Source organism: Wyeomyia smithii, chromosome 3 (assembly GCF_029784165.1).
Source record: "Wyeomyia smithii strain HCP4-BCI-WySm-NY-G18 chromosome 3, ASM2978416v1, whole genome shotgun sequence".
Taxonomy (NCBI): Eukaryota; Metazoa; Arthropoda; class Insecta; order Diptera; family Culicidae; genus Wyeomyia; species Wyeomyia smithii.
This window is the reverse complement of record NC_073696.1, coordinates 135,333,647-135,354,934: the sequence shown is the minus strand read 5'-3', so window position 1 is coordinate 135,354,934 and position 21,288 is coordinate 135,333,647. Positions and strand designations below refer to the sequence as shown.

The 21,288-nt window shown below is 38.0% G+C and overlaps 1 protein-coding gene across 1 annotated transcript in view; it reads left to right on the top strand.

Moving 5' to 3' along the window:
• Positions 1-21,288, top strand: part of LOC129728584 (protein phosphatase 1F-like) — a 220,574-nt gene that overhangs the window by 184,055 nt on the left and 15,231 nt on the right. Inside the window, exon 8 of the mRNA XM_055687030.1 lies at positions 4,854-5,032. Within this exon, the coding sequence (XP_055543005.1) occupies positions 4,854-5,032 (179 nt within the window). The remainder of the gene's footprint in view (positions 1-4,853; positions 5,033-21,288) is intronic.

The window sequence follows — 21,288 nt, the reverse complement described above, 5'->3', positions numbered from 1 at the left end:
ATAAATACAGGCACACATACACATACATACAGAAATTGTTCAGTTCGTCGATCTAAGTCGATTGGTGTATAACACATGGCTCTCCGTGCCATTCATTTTGCCTTAAATGTTAAATGTCGCATATAAAAAGTACTCTTTGATCAATATTTTAAAATCTAAGCCGTTAATCAAAAATCCACTCGGTAGCATTCTGGGGGAGCACAGCAGCTTTCGTTTGCGTATAAGATCATCAAAATCAGATATTGCGTTCTGTAAGAAAGGCGCGTTACTATTTTGTGGCACATACATACAGACAACATACATACACACACACACACACACACACACACACACACATACACACACACACACACACATACACACGAACAGACACTGCTCAGTTCGTCGAGCTGAGTCGAATGGTATATACGGTTCGGCTCTCCGGACCTTGGATCTATTTTGCGTTTTTCGACCCATTTTATAACCTTTGTTTAGTATAACAAAGGTTTATAACCTTTGTTTAGTATAACAAAGGTAAAAAGACAAAAAACGTCAGTTCGCCAAGCTTTGAAAAGTCATAAAAAATTCAGCTTTCATGATATTACGCCCAAATTTTGGATTCAGACACTTGAATGTTATAGCAATGAAGAAAATATATTATGAAACAGCTAACGAAAAAAAAATTTTTTGGCTGATGGCCAGCGATTCCTCACGTTGCAACGTGGCGAAGCATAGCAACTGTAATAGAACACTCCGCCCACTTTAACTATCGCGTATCCTGCATTTGAGGTTGACACAACTTCCTGAACCGCGAACCTGCTCGTCGTACACAAGGTCGCTATATTGGACGTTTCCACCGTTTCAGAGAGAGATGCGGCAATGGTTAGTTGTTTCACGTCCTTGGCTTAGTAAGCGGCTTGCCGGCTAGGCACTTTGCGCCCCCCACAAAGTGTTTGGCGTCCCGTTTTCTGGTACATACCAGACACTTGAGCGGCTCTTCGCAGGTCTTGAGCAGGTATTAGACGAAGCGAATATTTGCTATTTTTGGTACGAATTTTATTTGCACAAAATAAAATCCGTACCAAAAATAGCAAATATTTGCTTCCTGTAATACCTGCTTTAGCTTTTAAAAGAGCAGGGAAATTTCACGTGTGTGGATTGCAATATCTTGCTGTTTGAGGATTTTTTGTCGGAATTTGTTGATGATTTGGCTTGACATATTTTCTCATGTTTCTACATTAGTGAGCCTATGTTGCTCGTTCGTGCTAAACCAGGGAGGACGCTTCGAAATCATTTTCAAAAGTTTATTCTGCATCCTTTGAAGTGTCTTCTTCCAGGTTGCACAACAACTTGTCCAGATGGGAACTGCATATAACATTGCTGGCCTAAAAATTTGTTTGTAAATTAACAGTTTATTCTTGAGACAAAGTCTAGAATTCCTGTTGATAAGAGGATATAAACATTTGATATACTTATTGCACTTTGACTGGATATTTTCAATGTGCTCCTTGAAAGTAAGATTCTTATCATAAATTAGCCCTAAGTATTTAACTTGATCAGACCAATTTAAGACCACGCCGGTTATCTTAATAACGTGGTTATTGGTGGGTTTGAGAAATGAAACTCTTGGCTTATGAGGAAAAATAATTAACTGTGTTTTAGAAGCATTAGGGGAAATCTTTCATTTCTGCAAGTATGAAGAAAATATATCTAAACTTTTTTGTAGCCGACTGCATATAACACGAAGATTTTTTCCTTTTGCGGAAATGCTTGTATCGTCACAAAACAGAGATTTCTGATTTCAAAGACTTGAAATGCGCCTTAAAATGACATCACGATCTGGAAACTGCGTTAGAGAAAAACCAAAACATTCGCTTTCTTGCAAGCAGTGCCTTAGAATATCAATGTTTATTCATGAGTAGATGAATTGAATTAATCTCAGTGTCAGCACATTTATTCTCTGATGCAACTCAGTAACCTATGTTCATTGCGACGATGCATGAATATCGTTCCTCATATTCAATGACAGAACAGTGAAATAAATATCAAAGGCCTCGTAATGATATTCAAAGAAGCTGCGGTGATTATCAATCCAAGTAGTGCAAATCTGTTCAGACGCTGTACACTGCCCAGTACAGTATAAATGGTCGAATAAGGTTAATTTTGATTTTCGCTATTTTGATATGATTTTCCTTTTTTACGATCAAAATATCAACACGAGTGTTAAAGTTCATCTTGTGAACACCGTATCATGTTTGGTATCATGAATATCAACGGTCGCATGGGTAGTATGATTATCAATATGAAGACAGCTGAAAATCGCTGCTTTGGAATATCATGACAGTAAATATTCTCAGCACTGCTTGTAAGCTATCTTCAGCACATAATCATTGGTTCATGGAATCTCATTTGGACCTGTTTGAAAATACAAAACTTGTGCCCATCCAGAACAATATTCGCAATTTCGGCAACTCTGGTCAGACAGTATTTCATATTTACATTTCAAGTAAACACTGGGGGACGAAACGAAAGTGTTTCTAATTAGACATTTGAGGTTGACGGTTGAGATTCTGATTATGTATGGATGAAGGGTAAAAATGAACCAGATCGTTGCATCAATACAAATGCAGCGAGTGAAGTCTTGCTAACACATGCATTGCGGTGCTTGGTTGTATGTTCTCATGCAGAAACACATACAAGCGTGTGGCCGTCATAATTTTTATTACTTTTTGTTTATTACTTTTTGTGTATAACGCGCAGTCATAAGACACAAAAAGTAATAAAAAATTGCCCTAAAGTAATAAAATGTTCCCCGTTTGCGTTAAATATATATATATATATATATATATATATATATATATATATATATATATATATATATATATATATATATATATATATATATATATATATATATATATATATATATATATATATATATATATATATATATATATATATATATATTGTTAAATTGATCCAATTAAATCATGATCATATCACTTATCAAAGTGAATCCTGATCAAAAACCCACTCCACTAACCAAAACTTCTCTTCCGTGGTTCTTTGTTGGGATGCAGAAGTACACTCGGTCTCTAGCAAAGCGAAGACTACATTCTAACATTCCTTCCTTATTGTTGGTTCCGTTCGGCATTGACACAACTCAAAACTCATAGAGAAACGGGATTAAAAATTAGCGTTTCAGATTACCTTCATCATATCCACGAAAACTAAGAGTAAGTTAAAATCTTTTTTTTTTCCTTCTTTGGAGCATGTTTTTGATTTGAATTCCAAAGATACAAAGCTTCTAACTCAGGTTTTTTGTGAATTTTGAAACAAGTCTTTGTGAAATAAAACTTAACCGTATTTGACATCGTTTGATATCAAAATTTCCAAAAATTTCGAGCTGTGCCGGCGTAGCACGGAATCGACGATATCCCCACCTGACTGTAAGGACGTGGCCGGCGCCGATATTGGACTATAAAAAATCGGGTCATTGAATGATGCACAGTGAGAAGGAATTGCCACTCCCAGTCGTTCTTTCAGTTGATTCCTTGTGCAGTGGCTCGAACCCATCACGGAGTAGCAACCATTGATATGTACAGTCAGAAGCTAAGCTACACCACCACAACGCCTGCATAACTGGCTCCTATCGAGCCTCTAGCATGTTCAGGACTTGTGTCCTCCCACGAAGAACTTCCCGCTGCTGGAGTATGTTTAAGGAATATACTGACCAGCTCACCTTATACTCGACTATTTTCAGGGCCAGTTTCGCATCTGCGAATGGCTTGTGGAATATTGTACTACTCGGTAATTACATCCAGATTTTCGAGCAAGAGAGTCATCTTGTTTATACATGTATATGTATTGCACCCAAAAACCTCCTCATTTTAATTCTAGTTTCATTTGCTTGATTAGTTCTCGAGTTATGTAAAATATGTGTTTCATTTGTATAGGGGTCCTCCCTTCCAAGAAAGGAGTGGTGTCGGACTACTATAGAAATATTTCTTTCTCCCAAAAACCTCTAAATGAAAAATTTTGCTCAATTTGCTTGATTAGTCCAGAGCTCCCTTCCAGAGCAGAGAAAGGTATCGAACCATCCACAATCTCCCGCATGCCAAATTTGGTTTCATTTGCTTAAATAGTTTTCGAGTTATGCAGACATTTATGTTTCATTTGTATGGAAGCACTCACTTCCAGAGCAGGAAAAGGTATCGAACCATCATTAAAATATATCTTGGTTCTACAAACCTCTGCATGCCAAGTTGGTTTCCTTAGCATGAAAATTCTCGTTCTCGAGTTATGCAGAAATGTGTGTTTAATTTGTATGAGAGTTCTGCCAAGCGTGCTCGCATGTGATACATGGTTCATGGAAATTCGACCTTGAAACTTTTATTCAATTTTTATTGTTCAACAATAACTGAAAATAACTAATGAATCACAAAATTGTCCATCATTAATCAATTCAGTATTACCGTTCGATACGGCGTTACACCTTCGTTTTATTTTCCGCAGAATGTATATCGCTATAATGCTGTAAGACGTGGTCCAACGTCAAAATACAATGTCATTTGAATAAAAAACTATGGTTAGAAACTTATATTTCAAATTATCAGCTTAATTGATAAAATGATTCATGAGTTATTGTGTACTTAGCAAATGCAGATTTTTAAACAAAATTTTCCGAATTAATAAAGTCTAAAGATTAACCGCGCCTATGATTTTGCAATAAGTAGCGCGCTGTATAATGTCATCATTTTGGTTCTAGTTACCAGACCTTAACGAAATCCAGAAAAAAGGTTTTATAATGTATGTTTTTTCCTCGATTTTTTCTTGACTCCAGTATATTTTTTAAACATCATCTGATTTTCCAGGCTGTGCTGATTCTGTTGCAGATGAAATAATTGATCGCGCAAGGAAGGGAACATCAGATAACATTACCGTTGTAGTTGTATTTTTCAAAGACCCTAAGAAAATTGCGAATTCACCCTGGCTAAGTGAAATGGATACTGCGTGTGATACAAACAGTACTAACAACGAAATTGAAAATGAGGTAAGACTATTGATAAATTTAAGGCCAAAGGGTGTTAAAGCCACAGATGGCCGAGCCACCACTTCGAATTTTCAAAGGTACAAGACTTGATAACAGTTAATGCGTCACCTGTGAAAATGCTATTTTATGTTTGTTGCGGGCGGTGGAGCAAACATAACATAGCGTTTTCACAGCGAACGCATTTTCTATTTCCGAGTCTTGTGCTCCAGAAAAATCGAAGTGGTTGCTCGAAGCCGGCCGTTTGTAACTTCAATACCGTTTCATCTTAATTGATCACCGTAATGATAAATTTAGGAATCGAACAGAATTTAAAAAAGTGCAAATGAGTGGGTTTGTAGCTGAAAAAAGTAATTTTTTCATAAATCACGTTTGGGCAACCTGAAAACAGTTTCTTAGAAAGTCGAAATGTTCTACGAAAATGCCATAAATAACATTATCTTTCAATTTAGGGCTGAGCACCTTGACTTTTCCAACATCGATTTTTTTGGGACACCCTACTGCGTATATTTTTTCGTATAAATGCACACAAAAAATCAGGTTTCATCGCAGTAGAGTTGTTTACAGTGCTTAACTTAATGGCAGTGCAAAATTGTAGGATTTCTAATTTATGTGATCTACGTTGTTATTCATATGCCTTGAAAACTTCTATAACCGTTGTTAGAGGATTGCATAATGAATTTTTTCAAATTGGCTCCGTAAAACATTAATTTGTATTGTGCCGTGTCAAATAAATGTTGTGAAAAAAAAATGAATTTTATACAATTTATTTTTTCGTGAGAGGTAAAATCGTCTATTATGAAACACGAAATTGCTGAATAGTAAAGAATGATACCATTTTTATGTCAAATTTAATTTAAATTAAAATGTCCCTTTCGGCAACTCTGGTTTTTCAAATCTAGTTCCTGAATGATTTAAAAAATTGGGTATTAAACATGAACGCAGTTTTGACTAGAAGAAAAATCACCAAAAAAAGGCACATACAGTCGGATTTTACATAAACATGGGCAACGCCTAAAAAGATTTTAAATCTTTGTTGATTGCAATTGCTTAAATCGCTTAACAGTTGAAAAAAAGGTCAATGCAGATCGCATGTTATTATTCCTTCGTATATGAGGCAATATTGAGTTACATATTGACATCATAGCCTATAAATAGATTTGGGTCAACATTGAAAACAATAAGTGACATTATATACGATTTACAGGTTCATACGATTTGATGTGTTCAACAGTACTAGATAAAATTCTTTGACATGCAGCATCGTAAAATGACTCTGAGGATAGGGAATAAGAGCAGTGATCGGAACGTTGGGGGTTCAAGGCTGAACACAGCTCTTCTCTTGTTCTTTATACGCAAGTGATGATAGTCGAGATGAAAGTTTAGTTGATTGAATAAGTATCAGATGACTTACCATTACAAAAAAGACTTGTTCTTCTTAGATTGCCCATTCCTATCATATCTGAAAGTTGTTGGGCTTTTACCATTTGGCTACCCACAAAAGACAGTTCTTACAATTTCCAATTAGTACGAATCTCAAGCATTTATCCTCTCATATGCTCGAAAAGGAAAAGCATTCAAATTACAAACCAGCAAACAAGGTTTAGGTATCCCTAAGAAAGATGTGAACGTATCGCATTTGAATAATCAAGCAAAGTGATTTTCGGTACCGACTTTCTGAAACCCTTAATGTAACCAAACGTTGTTAGGAAGTCTTAAGTGCTCTGTAGCACTTCCCGAGTTGTAAATATGGGAATAAGTGGTTAGTGGGATGAATTAGAATAGAAAAAATCTAATGGGACAAAAATGTGTAGAAAATCATCGATAGGACAAATAGACTTGGTATGGTTTTTAAAGATTTTCGGAACAAACAATGTTATTTTTAAAAATTTTTCAAAAATATACATGAAAATAGACTCATTGGTGATAAAATCCAAAGAGTGCGGGGTCTACCTCGAAGTCGTCGACCTCTATCGGGATTCCTGCTAAATATAGCCTTCGCTTGACGCTCATCCGGCATTCTCGCTACATGCCCAGCCATCTGAAGCCTGCCGTGTGCCTGGTACACTTCATGGTTCATGCGTCTGCGCCAAACACCATTTTCTAGTTTGCCGCCAAGGATTGAACGCAAAATCCTACGCTCAAAAACACCAAGAGCTCGCCGATCAGCCCCTTTCAGCGTCCATGATTCATGGCCGTAGAGAGCCACCGGAAGAATCAGTGTTTTATAGAGTGCAAGTTTAGTACGGATTTGCAGACTGCGGAACCTTAGCTGGTTACGTAATCCGTAAAAGGCCCTGTTTAGCTGCTATCCGCCTCTTTATCTCACGGCTAAGGGGCCGTTCAATAATAACGTAAGCATATTTTTCCACTTTTTCGACCCCCCCTTCACCCCTTGTAAGACATCGTAAGATTTTTGGATACCCCCCCTCCCCCTAGTAAGATCTTACTATATATATTATATATAGATTTTTATAATAGTTTTATCATCCTGAAGCAAGTACAATACTTCGTTTCCTCTTCTGTCCTTAATTCGAGTTAATCGTCCTTCCGTAATTTTTTTTTTATGAATTTTACCGTCCACACTTCTTATGAACATGGTTATTTGAACAGCTGCATTAACAATGTTTATCTTACGTAAGATAATCTATTCACCCCCCTCCCTCCCCTGTGAGACAGCGTAAGAAAATTGCACAACCCCCCTCCCCTCCCTATTTGCTCACGTAATTATTGAACGGCCCCTAACCTCGTCACATGTCACTAATGTTCCCAGGTAAATAAATTCGTCGACTACTTCAAATGTTTCCCCATCTAGCACCACTGCAGCACCAACCTGCGACGGACTACCACGCGCTCTGCCAGCCACCATGTATTTCGTTTTGGCAGAGTTTATGACAAACCCCAATCTCGCAGCTTCCCTCCTGAGAGGTCCGAAGGCCTCTTCCACAGCTCTACGGTTGATACCAATGATGTCGATACCGTCCGCAAAACCGAGAAGCATGTGCGACTTCGTAATGATGGTGCCGCTTCTCTGCACACCAGCCCTCCGTAAAGCACCTTCCAATGCGATGGTGAACAATAAGTTCGACAGCCCGTCATCCTGCTTCAAACCATCTAACGTCACGAACGAGTCCGATATCTCACCGACTCAAACATCACGAATACTAAATGTAAAAATTTGTGTTCAAAACACAGATTTTTCGAGTCAGTTTCTTCAGATTTTTGAGTTTATATTTACGTAGACTTGCGCAGAGTTGCAATAATTTTACAATTTCATACCTCACTATTTTGTGAAACGAAAATCAAGACTCAACCGTGACGAAGTGTATAGTTCGAAACTGTTATTGAACGACTTTGTTTTGATACCCGACTAATAATTACGTAGGAGGTCTGCCGAAAAGAGTTTATTTGCAAACATTGCTTAGGGGCCGTTCAATAATTACGTAAGCAAATAGGGGGGGAGGGGGTTGTGCAATTTTCTTACCTTGTCTTACAGGGGAGGGAGGGGGGTGAATAGATTATCTTACGTAAGATAAACATTGTTAATGCAGCTGTTCAAATAACCATGTTCATAAGAAGTGTGGACGGTAAAATTCATAAAAAGAAAATTACGGAAGGACGATTAACTCGAATTAAGGACAGAAGAGGAAACGAAGTATTGTACTTGCTTCAGGATGATAAAACTATTATAAAAATCTATATATAGTATATATAGTAAGATCTTACTAGGGGAGGGGGGTATCAAAAAATCTTACGATGTCTTACAAGGGGTGGAGGGGGGGTCGAAAAAGTGGAAAAATGTGCTTACGTAATTATTGAACGGCCCCTTACACGTTTAAACAACAAAAATGCTTTTAAAAAAATCGGCAAACTTTCAAAACTCGTAGCTTACCAAAGGACAGGAATATTAGTGTGGATGTTATTTTTTTTTATTTTTAATTGTTTATTTCGTCAAGCAAATGTAGACTACATAAATATTTCATTACAGTTATTATTTATAGTGTTTACAATGTTCTTGTTACGAGCTAAATATTTGTAGTGTATGTCAGACAGATTTTAATTTGTTTTTTATTTTAAACTGTTATGTCAATGGTTTTACAATGTAGATTATACTGACACAACATTCGATTTATGGGCCCATTTTTTGCATAATTAGTTCTGCATTGTTTTTCTGAAAAAAAGTTGCCGTGGAGGTGTATAAAAGCTGAGTTGTGATAGTAATGCAGATGAGTCTATACGATTTTAAATAATGTCATTGACGAAGTATAGCATTGCCAATTCGCGGCGTTGCTTAAGTGTTTGCAGATTATTGAGCATGCAACGTGCTTCATACGATGGCAGAGGAAATGCAGTCCAATTCAAGATACGAAGGGCGTAAAGAAGGAAATGTTTTTGGACTGATCCATATGAGATTACAATATTCTACAATAGGTCTAACATATGTAACATACAATAGTTTGATAGTGTACGGGTCTTGAAAATTGTGGCTGAACCGCTTAGCAAAGCCCAGCATACTATTTGCTTTACTTATGATGGAGTTACCGTGCTGGATCGAAATCCGTACACCTTGATGTTTTTTCAGTTTTAAGCATTATAAAAATGAAAATTCATATGATAGTTACATGTACATTGTACATACAAAGATTGTTAAATCCTACGTTGCAAAGCATCTTTCAAAGAAAGAAACAGTATTATGAAACGTCGTACATGCAGCGTGAAATGCTTCTACTTCTACTCGTGAAAACTCAAGCTTCTACTCGTGAAAACCTGGTGGTAAACATACCACGAAGATTGAATATGGTACAAAACAAAGGACAAGCCACAAAATATTGAAAGTGAGTTTTGTAACGTAAAAGGTCACGTTGCTAATGATATAGTTTATTCCTCTTTTCGACACTCTAAAAACACTAACTCACGCAAAAAACTTTCGGAACCACCGACACAGAAAAAATCCAGCCTTTTCTCCATATCTCTTTTAAGCAGAGTGTCTGCAGATCGTAATGACGTAACATAACATCAAAAAAACAACTCAAATGCGTGTGCAAATATGGTGCAAAAGTGGGTAATTATCCAACACTGCAAGTGTATTTATTATTTTCGGCATCACTGTAGTCCGCAGACAGAATTATTCGTTTTTATATATATTTAACAACACTCGATAGAATTTTGTTTACACTTGGCAATATTGTTCCTGTAGAGCACAAGCAAATCATTGTTGTTGAATAAGCACCAAAAACTTCTCCTATATTGTACCGTGTCAAACAGACGTTATGTATAAAAAAAGAACAAAAAGAATAAAAAAAGAACTACGGCTAATTTAGAATTAAATCTATTTCCTCAAAAACCAAATCTCTCAAATCCAACAATACTTACGTACCATAATGAATAATTAGGACACTATTTACCTCTGGTTAAATCAAGTTTATTATATGAATCTTACTCAGAAAATAATTTCGAAGCAGTTACATAGGTTCACTAGAAGGGATATATAAGAAGATATGGTAACAAAATTATCAACAAGTTTAACGAAAAATCGTTACAATCAACAATTACCACAATATTAAAATTTCAAAGATTCATTTTTGTTTTGGCAAGTTTTTTTTTTCATTAATCAAAAATCAAATTTTCTATATTACAAAGACAGCTGATATATGTATATTATATGTAAAGTTAAAAATAAAAAAATATCATGTAACAATGTTGAAATGTAGAAAAAAGATTCTGAATAAATCTTAGTAAAAAGACTAAAAATTGACAAGCATTCGCCAGCTCTTTTTTTGCTATAAATTTGTGTTTTCGAGAATTTTTATTTAGTGAACACCGAAGATAAAATGAAATAAAAATAACTTATAACTTATTTATGTTGCAAAAATATCAAATTAGTCTAAGTTCATGAAAGCAAACGTAAACTGATCTTTTGGGACGGGGAGACTCTATCAATTTTTTTTATATTGATGCAGAGCATATTACAGGGAATGGTTGGTCTATTCATGTCCTCTTGTTAGGAATGCTGGCATGTGTTTTGTCCTTGAAACTTTCTATCAATTTTTACCGATGAGCAATTAAATAATATTAATAATGATGACTAGGGTATTACAACGTTTTCCAACATTTTATCTATCCAACAACATATAAGTTATTGTAATCCATCATGTGGTTATGCTACTATTATCATTTAAAATCTGTCTGAACATTTGCCAGTTTCATTTCCAATTCTACATAATGCATCTCTGTATCGAAAATAAAGACGTAGTCTTATGTCAAAAATATTTTGAAGGCCAGATAAGCCAAGAATGATTCCTATCCGACTTCATTTGCTAACTTGAAAGGAACGATAAATAAACCATGAAAAAAAGATCCACAACTTAAAATTGTAACAAAAGCGTCGACATAGTGTAGTTGGTAAAGTTTCCACCAACCACGCAGTGATCTGGGATTGAATCTCAACGCTGACCAAGGTGTCTATGGTTGTGGGGTGGCGTAATCCACTCACAATCAACTTCAACTGGTCTAGATTCAATACAGTGGCGAATAGAAATATTTCGGACAAGATTGTAGTAGCAAGCCTCGATACTACTTCCACATACACTGATTTAAACAAAGGTGCTTGTGTTCTTCTAAGTGATTTGCTCGATCGAAAACTAACCAGTCTGACCTATCATTATCATATCTACGAAATTGTATGCAAAAATGTTTTGGAAAGAAATATGGCAAAGGCAGCGGACCTGAAACACTTATATTCAACCGTTTTGCAAAAGCAATTCATTCACAGTCTCAGGATTTCCGATGAGGATAGCGCTCAAATTGAGCAATTTTTGCGGCGATTATTAAGAGCTCTTGGAGTTGGCATTCAAATTTCTCGGTTGTAAACCAGCCCTTTTTTACTCACCACACGCAAGATTCATGGCAACAAAAGTTTATTGACTGAAAACATATTTGCTTTGATCACTGACCACAAAGAGAGATGAATTGCATTCGAGACATTTCAGTTTTTGTTGTCAAACTTTACATTCAGGTGTATTTCCGATGTAATAATGCTATTCAATGCCCTAATCATGATATGAATGTTCTATGTCATTCCTTCGCATATGCCGAAATTGATAAAGTTGTTGAAAACGCTGTTATTCGAGAGAGGAAAAATCATTTCTGGTATTTAAGCCCAGAGTTAGTTGATTTGGATTTTTCGGACTCTTGATGTCCCGTCTAAAATTTAACGAAAAATGATCTGGCGATTGGAAGCGAAGGATCCTTCAGTAGCTTTTGTCGAATCTCCATCCACCCAATATCTCCATTAGGGTGCTAATGAGAATGGTCATTTTGAGAAACCCTATACAAAATGTACACCTACCCGAAAAAACACCCTGTGCAAAATTTCAGCTCAATCGGACTTAAAATGGGGTGGTGCAAAGCGATTGAATTTTGGCCTTTAAAAATCCAAAAATTAACTCAACGGGGTGTTTAAAATTTCGGTTCTAAATTTTTTTTCTGGTCCCAGATGGCTCCGAAATGCATAAAACGTCCAATTTTGCTATCATCTGAAGAAAAAATTCTTGATTTTGGTAATTTTTCGGATTTTTCATGGTCAAACTTCGAACGCTTTGCGCCACCTCGTTTTCAGTCCGATCGAGCTAAAATTTTGCATAGGGTGTTTTTTCGGGTGGATGAACATTTTGTGTAGGGTTTTTTCTTTAAATTTTCTGGTTACATTTGTTCCCATATAAGCGATTGGCACCCTAATCTCCATTATGTCGAATTCATCCTGTATATAATATACAGACTTGAGCATTGGTTCCGTATGAAGCAAGATGGGATAAATCTAGTAACTTTGCAAGATTTGAATGCTTGTGAGAATCGACAAAACCTACTGAATGATCATTCGCTTCCAATCGCCAGATCATTTTTCGTTTAATATTAGACGGGACATCGGGGTCCGAAAAATCCAAATCAACTAATTCTGGTGGCGAAAACCTAGAAAATCAGGGAACGTCAAGGAATTCAATTTTTTGGTCAGGGAAGGCAGGGAATATCAGGAAAAATTGAAAAACAATTTGGGAAATTTTTTTAAACGAGACGCGAGTCGTTTTTTAAACGGCTCAGCGCTAAAACGGAATTTTCCAGTATAAAAGGCTAATACGGGACCTCTATCGTTTGGTTTTATATCCGATCCGATTTGTTGCATTGTTTATGCTGAATGCTAAAAAATATCAGAGAATATATATCTTATATATAAAATAAAGTTACATATGTGCGACCGCCCATAACTTTACAACGGAGCGTCTGATTTGAGCTGGTTTTGTTTTGTTGTGTTCGTCTTTGTGCAAGGCAAAATGTTACGGCGAGGAAACTAGGAAAATTCAAAGGAAAATTGTGAAATTCACGAAAATAGAATTTCCATATAACGAAGAAATGAGATCGCAGAAGGCGCAATGAACAGCAATAATATGACAGCAATTTAAAACAGGTGACTCTCGACAATTATTTTGAAATCATCGTTTAAAAGCTACCACCGAAACTTTAATGCAAATATAAGTGCACTCGACTGGTCGCTACCGTCACGGTAAACGGTTGAACTAAACATATAAAAATGCAGCTTATTTCTGTGTTTAATTTAATTATTTTAAACATTCCAAATTCATTGATTCCTTGCGATTTGTTTATATTCTGCAAAAGCACGACGAATCGGCCACAGGATATGATCAAAGTCAAAAGGCAAATCGTTTGGAATAATTGGTTTTATCGGAAGGACAACATCCTCAACTATTGGCTTCTGTACATCACCTCTATTCTGAAAATATCCATATTGAGTAGTATTCGATCCTTTTCAGCTGTTTTTCTGGCATCAATCTGATTCCGGAAATACCCATATAAGGAGGTATTCAGTAATTTTTTTGTTTTCCAAAAACTGGTATGCTGACAGGGAAGCGGTAGTTGTTCTCCTTGGAGAGCAGCTTGTCTGAGCGTCTGTTTTCCAGGATGGGGGCGGCTCGAACAGCGACTGATCCGAAGTGGACGGTGAACTATGAAATGCGGTGTCTCGCCTCTACACCCGAGACGGCGGCCCCGTCGCGAGACTAGGTATCGCAGCCCTAGTAAAGCAGCATGCTAAAATAAACATACTAAGAACAATCAAGAATTGAAAACTACCCGGAATTACCCGCAATGATCTAGTGACGAAATAAGGACGACGATTATAAGCACGGTACATGTAACAGTAGATCGCTTAACGCCTTGGATGCCGACCGGATCCTGCTGGATCAGCTAGAACTTCACCAGTTCGGCATCGTTGCGCTCCAGGAGATTTACCGAAAAGGAGAGAAGGTACGGCGAATTTGTGGCCGCAGGGCACAATTTTACCAGAGCGGCGGCACAAACAATGAGCTGGGTACCGGTTTTTTAGTGCTGGGTAGGATGCAGAGTCGTGCGATCAAGTGGCAGGCGTTCAGCGACACGTTGTGTTTGTTGAGAATAAAAGGCCGGTTCTACAACTTCACCATCCTCAATGCGTACTGCCCTCTCGAAGGACGTCCCGATATAGAGAAAAAAAAGTTCTACGCACAGCTGGAGAAACTTTACGATAGCTGCTCGCGTAGAGACATCAAGATCGTCATTGGGGACATGAACGCTCAGGTCGGTAGGGAAAACATATATAGGCACTTCGCAGCTTCCCGCAGACTGGCAGTCCGAAGAACCTGCTTTCCCAAAAAATACATCCACGAAACCACCTGGAGATCACCTGACCAACGTACAACAAACCAAATTAACCATGTTCTAATCGACGGCTCTTTTTTCTCAGACATACAAACGTACGCACCAATTGTGGTGGGGGTATTGGCATGACCACTTCGATCGAGTCTAGTGCGACGTAGTAAAAAGTTGACGATGGAGCTGATACGACCGGTAGTTCTCTACGGAATCGATACATCAACGCTTCTAGCCTCAACGCTCTTGGAGTTTTCGAACAGAAGGTGCTCTCTTGTAGAGTACAGACAGACGACGGATAATGGCGACAGTGCATGAACCATGAGCTGCACGCGCTGCTTGGAGAGAACCCCGTTGCACAGCTGGCGAAAGTCAATAGGTTGCGGTGGGCCGGTCGCGTCGTAAGGATGCCGGACGATGATCCTGTGAAATCACTTCTCTTCAGCAACCCTGTGGACTAGGGGGCGCAGCGTGCGCGATGGCTCGACCTGATCGAAAGAGACTTGCGGGTGATGAGACGTCTGAGGAACTGGCGAAACACAGCCCAAAACCGAAAAGCATGGCAACAACTCCTTGATACAACACAAGCCACCACGGCACTCGTCTTATTAGTAAGGAAAGTAAGAGAGCTAGGTTTGAGAATCGATCCTGGGCACAGTACTAGTTCTCAGCCAATTTGTGTTGATTTTGATGCTCTGATAGGAAGTATGGGATGTATTTATATTAACTACAATTATTCTCTGGGAAATTCTAGGGGGGGCTTAAAACTTGCTAGGGGGGGCTGTAGCCCTCCTTAGCCCCCCCGTAGTTGCGCCCATATATATATATATATATATATATATATATATATATATATATATATATATATATATATATATATATATATATATATATATATATATATATATATATATATATATATATATATATATATATATATATATATATATATATATATATATATATATATATATATATATATATATATATATATATATATATATATATATATATATATATATATATATATATATATATATATATATATATATATATATATATATATATATATATATATATATATATATATATATATATATATATATATATATATATATATATATATATATATATATATATATATATATATATATATATATATATATATATATATATATATATATATATATATATATATATATATATATATATATATATATATATATATATATATATATATATATATATATATATATATATATATATATATATATATATATATATATATATATATATATATATATATATATATATATATATATATATATATATATATATATATATATAGTCAAAAGGCGAATCGTTCGAAATGATTGGTTTTATCGGAATGATAACATCCTCAACTATTAGCTTATCACGTCTATTCTTGACGTGATTAGAAAATGTCAAGTGGGTTAAATATGCGTGGAAAATCATTGATGGGACAAACAGGCTTAGTATTGTTTTTGCAGATTTTCGGAACGAACAATGCTATTTTTAATATATTTTGAACAACCCCTCCCTTAGTTAGCTTAACCAACTTCAAACGCTTTTCGAAGCTGTCACAGGCGGCACGGACTCCCAGATTTTCTGGATAACCGCTTTAACCGCTTTACAAGTTGGAGATTTTGTAAAAAAAAGTTTATTGAGTTGAGATCAGATGAACTTAACGGCGATTTATTTCTATTCAAAAAGTCCCTCGAATTGTCCCTATACCAACCTTGAGTCAAGTTCGCAGTATGCGCTGATGCACCGTCTTGCTAGAACATATAGTAATTAGCTCTGAAGAGTGTTCCAAGACACGAGGTAACGTTTTTTTCCAAAACTACCGTTTTATAATAAACAGCATTAAATTCGGCGTCTTTGTAAATGAAAAGCAGAGGAAGTTTACTCGCTTGCAAATTGCTCCCGAGACCATCACTAAAGCTGTACTCTGCAATCGAGGAACACTCCTTTAGAACTCTGAAATGTTGTCTATTGCTGCTGCCCACATTCGATTGTTTTGTGTAACCAGTCACACTCCAGGCCAAATAGTTTCTCATCAGAAACAATGAACTCGCGAACAGCGAGTTGTGAAAGTATCATTTTCACTCTATCGAGCCTCTTTTTCTAAAAGAATCGGCCAAAATATTGTGGACCGATTCAACAGATATACTCAGATGGGTGGGAATTACAAACTAAACGTTATCATTTCGCCGGACACGCTTCTTCATAACAGTCACAATTTTACGTCTTGCGGCATCCTTGCTGATCGTTTCGCTGATCGCTGAGAATGTTTCCTTGTATTTTTCGATGGTTTAATAAACGAAATCTCGCCTAGCTTAACATGATTTGAGATGTTTGAATATTGTGCAAGGGCAGTCACTGACCAAAAATCGTTTTGCTACGACTTTCCGGATTTGTTACATCGCACATCAAGAAGTAAATACAACTGACAGACCACCAACACACCAATGCGTATTCGAGAGTGCATACATTCGTTCACGTACTTTCATTAACACTTATAACTCAAAAACTTGTATTCAAATATATATTGAACAAGGAGTTATTACAACCATTTCAATGTGAAATTATGATACAGATTTTAGTTGGACTTTTTTTCTATGAGAACAAATCATTGCACATCCGATTTTTTTTTTCTTCATCTATAGTTTATTTGACACGGCACAAATACAATTCAATGTTTAACGGCGCCAATTATATCTGGTAGCTTACTTTCTAAAGTATCTTAATAACTAAAAGCAAATTTTTTATCCTCGCTGCCGACTACGAGCTGAAACTAAATCTAACTTAAAGCTAGAATATTTTGCATTAAAAGCACAGGTTTGCTGTTTGATGATTTTCATTGCCATAGGTAAGCAGCATATTAAATTTGTTCCGCTGCTGGGCCAAGATATTACGGACTGGCATATTGGGTTGTTTCCATCGGGCCTTGAGAGTATCGTGCGGGTCTGATTGCTGTTTCCGGATCCGGGGTCTTAACGTGTTCTTGTCGTTTGGTTGGATGTAGGCGGAAGGGGATAGGACTAAACTGGGGCGTGGATGGATCTCAGGAAAACGTATATAAGGGACATGTAGGATAGGTCACGGCTCGCCAAGACATCACGAACAGGAACAGCCGGCTGCCTACCTTCGGCCTGCAGGGAAGCTATTAATCTAGACCTGGCGTCACGGTGTACAGGGCATGACCAAACAACGTGCTCTATGTCGTGATAACCTTCACCACAGGCACAGATACCACTTTCCCCGAGCCCAACACGACGGAGATGCGCGTCAAATCTATAGTGATTGGACATAAGCCGGGACGTCACGCAAATGAAATCCCGACCTACATCCAACCCCTTGAACCACGGGTTCGTCGACACCTTGGGGATTATGGAATGTAACCACCTTCCCAGTTCCCCCTTGGTCCAAGAATTTTGCCAACTGATGATCGTATTCTGACGTACAAATGCGAAAAATTCAATAAAGGCAATTGGTCTTTCATAAATATCACCGTTTGTTGCGCCCACCTTAGCCAAAGAGTCCGCTTTCTCATTACCCGGTATCGAGCAGTGAGAAGGGACCCACGCTAAGGTAATCTGAGTAGATTTTTCGGATAAAGCACTCAGATGTTCCCGTATTTTCCCCAGGAAATACGGAGAATGCTTAACATCTTTCATCGATCGGAGAGCCTCAATGGAACTGAGACTGTCCGTAAAGATGAAATAATGGTTCGTGGGCATTTTTTCGATAATCCCTAGGGTGTACTGAATTGCAGCTAATTCTGCGACGTAAACAGAAGCAGGATTATCGAGCTTATGAGAGACGGTTAAATTGTTATTGAAGATACCGAAGCCAGTGGACCCATCAAGAAGTGATCCGTCAGTGTAGTACATATTGTCGCAGTTGATGTTTCGATATTTATTGGAAAAAATTTTAGGGATCTGCTGCACGCGTAAATGATCCGGGATTCCACGAGTTTCTTCTATCATGGATTTATCGAAAAACACAGTTGAATCAGAAGTATTTGATAAGTCGACACGATTTGGAATATTCGAAGAAGGGTTAATATTTTGGGACATGTGATTGAAATACAATGTCATAAAACGGGCTTGAGAATTAAGTTCGATTAACCTTTCAAAATTTTCAATCACGGGACGGTTCAAGACCTCACATTTGATTAGAATACGAGAAGACAGGCTCCAGAAGCGGTTTTTCAATGGTAGTACTCCAGCTAAGATCTCCAAACTCATCGTATGGGTCGATTGCATGCAACCCAAGGCGATACGCAAACAACGATATTGTATTCGCTCCAGTTTGATCAAATGTGTGTTTGCTGCGGAGCGGAAGCAGAAACACCCGTACTCAATAACAGACAGTATCGTTGTTTGGTAAAGCCTTATAAGGTCTCCTGGGTGGGCTCCCCACCATTGTCCGGTTATTGTACGAAGAAAATTCACTCTTTGTTGACATGTTTTCATCAGATACCTCACGTGACAACCCCAGGTGCCTTTAGAGTCGAACCAGACACCAAGATATTTGTGTACCAAAACCTGAGAAATCGTTTTACCCATTAATTGTGTTTGAAGCTGAGCAGGTTCATGCTTCCTAGAAAAAACTACTATCTCAGTCTTCTCCGGAGAGAATTCGATACCTAGCTGTAAAGCCCAAGCAGACAAATTGTCCAAGGTTTCTTGCAATGGTCCTTGCAAATCGGCAGCTTTAGCTCCTGTAACAGAGATTACACTGTCGTCTGCAAGTTGTCTTGTCGTGCATGAATTTGCCAGACATTCGTCGATGTCATTTACATAAAAGTTGTAAAGAAGGGGGCTTAAACATGAGCCCTGGGGAAGACCCATGTAGCTAATGCGAAAAGTTGCCAAATCGCCGTGCGTAAAATGCATGTGCTTTTCGGACAACAAATTGTGCAAAAAATTGTTCAAAATTAGAGAAAATTCTTGTGGGTGAAGTTTACCCGAAAGAATGTCAATAGAAACGGAATCAAAAGCCCCCTTAATGTTCAAGAACGCAGACGCCATTTGTTCTTTGCGAGCATACGCCAGCTGAATATCTGTTGAAAGCAACGCAAGACAATCATTCGTCCCTTTGGCGCGGCGGAAGCCAAATTGAGTATCTGATAGTATACCATTTGATTCGACCCAATGGTCTAAACGACGGAGTATCATTTTTTCCATCAATTTCCGGATACAGGATAGCATTGCAATCGGCCTATAAGAGTTGTGATCAGAAGCTGGTTTCCCTGGTTTTTGGATGGCGATCACCTTCACTTGCCTCCAATCCTGCGGTACAATGTTTTGCTCCAGGAACTTATTGAACAAGTTCAACAAGCGCCTTTTGGCATTGCCGGGTAGATTCTTCAACAAGTTGAATTTGATTCTATCTAACCCAGGCGCGTTATTGTTACAGGACAGGAGGGCAACTGGAAATTCTGCCATCGTAAAAGGTGATTCTATCGCGTCGTGGCCCGGAGACGCATCGCGAACAATGTTTTGCTCAGGAACAGAGTCCGGACATACTTTCCTGGCAAAATCAAATATCCACCGACTTGAAGACTCCTCGCTTTCGTTGACCGTTACGCGATTCCGCATTCTTTGGGCTGTGTTCCAAAGAGTGCTCATCGATGTCTCCCTCGACGTCTCGTTCACGAACCGACGCCAATATCCGCGTTTCTTTGCTTTAGCCAGGCTTTTAAGCTTGGTATTAAGCTCCGAATACCCTATATAGTCGTTGGGTATACCTCCCTTCTGGAAGGCCAAAAACGCGTCGGATCTTTGCGTGTAGACATCGGAGCACTCTTGGTCCCACCACGGAGTGGGAGGCCGTTCTTTGATCGTTACGCCGGGATATTTCTTCGTTTGGGCTTGCAACGCGGCGTCGAGAATCAAGCCCGCGAGGAGGTTGTATTCTTCAAGTGGTGGATGATGTTGAATCGACTCGACGGCTTTTGAAATCATTTCCTCGTATAACTTCCAATCGACATTCCGTGTGAGGTCATACGGAATGTCAATTGGTCGCATGCGAGTTGACTCGTTTGTAATTGAAATAAGAATAGGCAGATGGTCGCTACCGTGAGGATCGAGGATTACCTTCCATGTGCAATCCAACCGTAGCGACGTCGAACATAAGGATCGAACATAAGATCCAAAGCGCTTGGGCGCGCTGGAGGTTTCGGGATACGTGTCATTTCACCGTTGTTTAAAATAGTCATGTCGATGTCATCGCAAAGGTTATAGATTAAAGAGGAGCGGTTATCATTGTAAGGGGAACCCCAAGCCACACCATGAGAGTTGAAGTCTCCCAAAATCAAACGTGGCGAGGGAAGAAGTTCTATTAAATCAAAGAGCAGCCGTTGCCCAACCTGTGCTCTGGGAGGAATATATATTGAGGCAATACAAAGCTCTTTACCTTGTATTGTCATTTACCATGCGACAACTTCGATGCCTGGAATCGAGGGGAGGTTAATACGATAAAAAGAATAGCACTTTTTAATCCCTAAAAGTACTCCTCCATATGAGGTG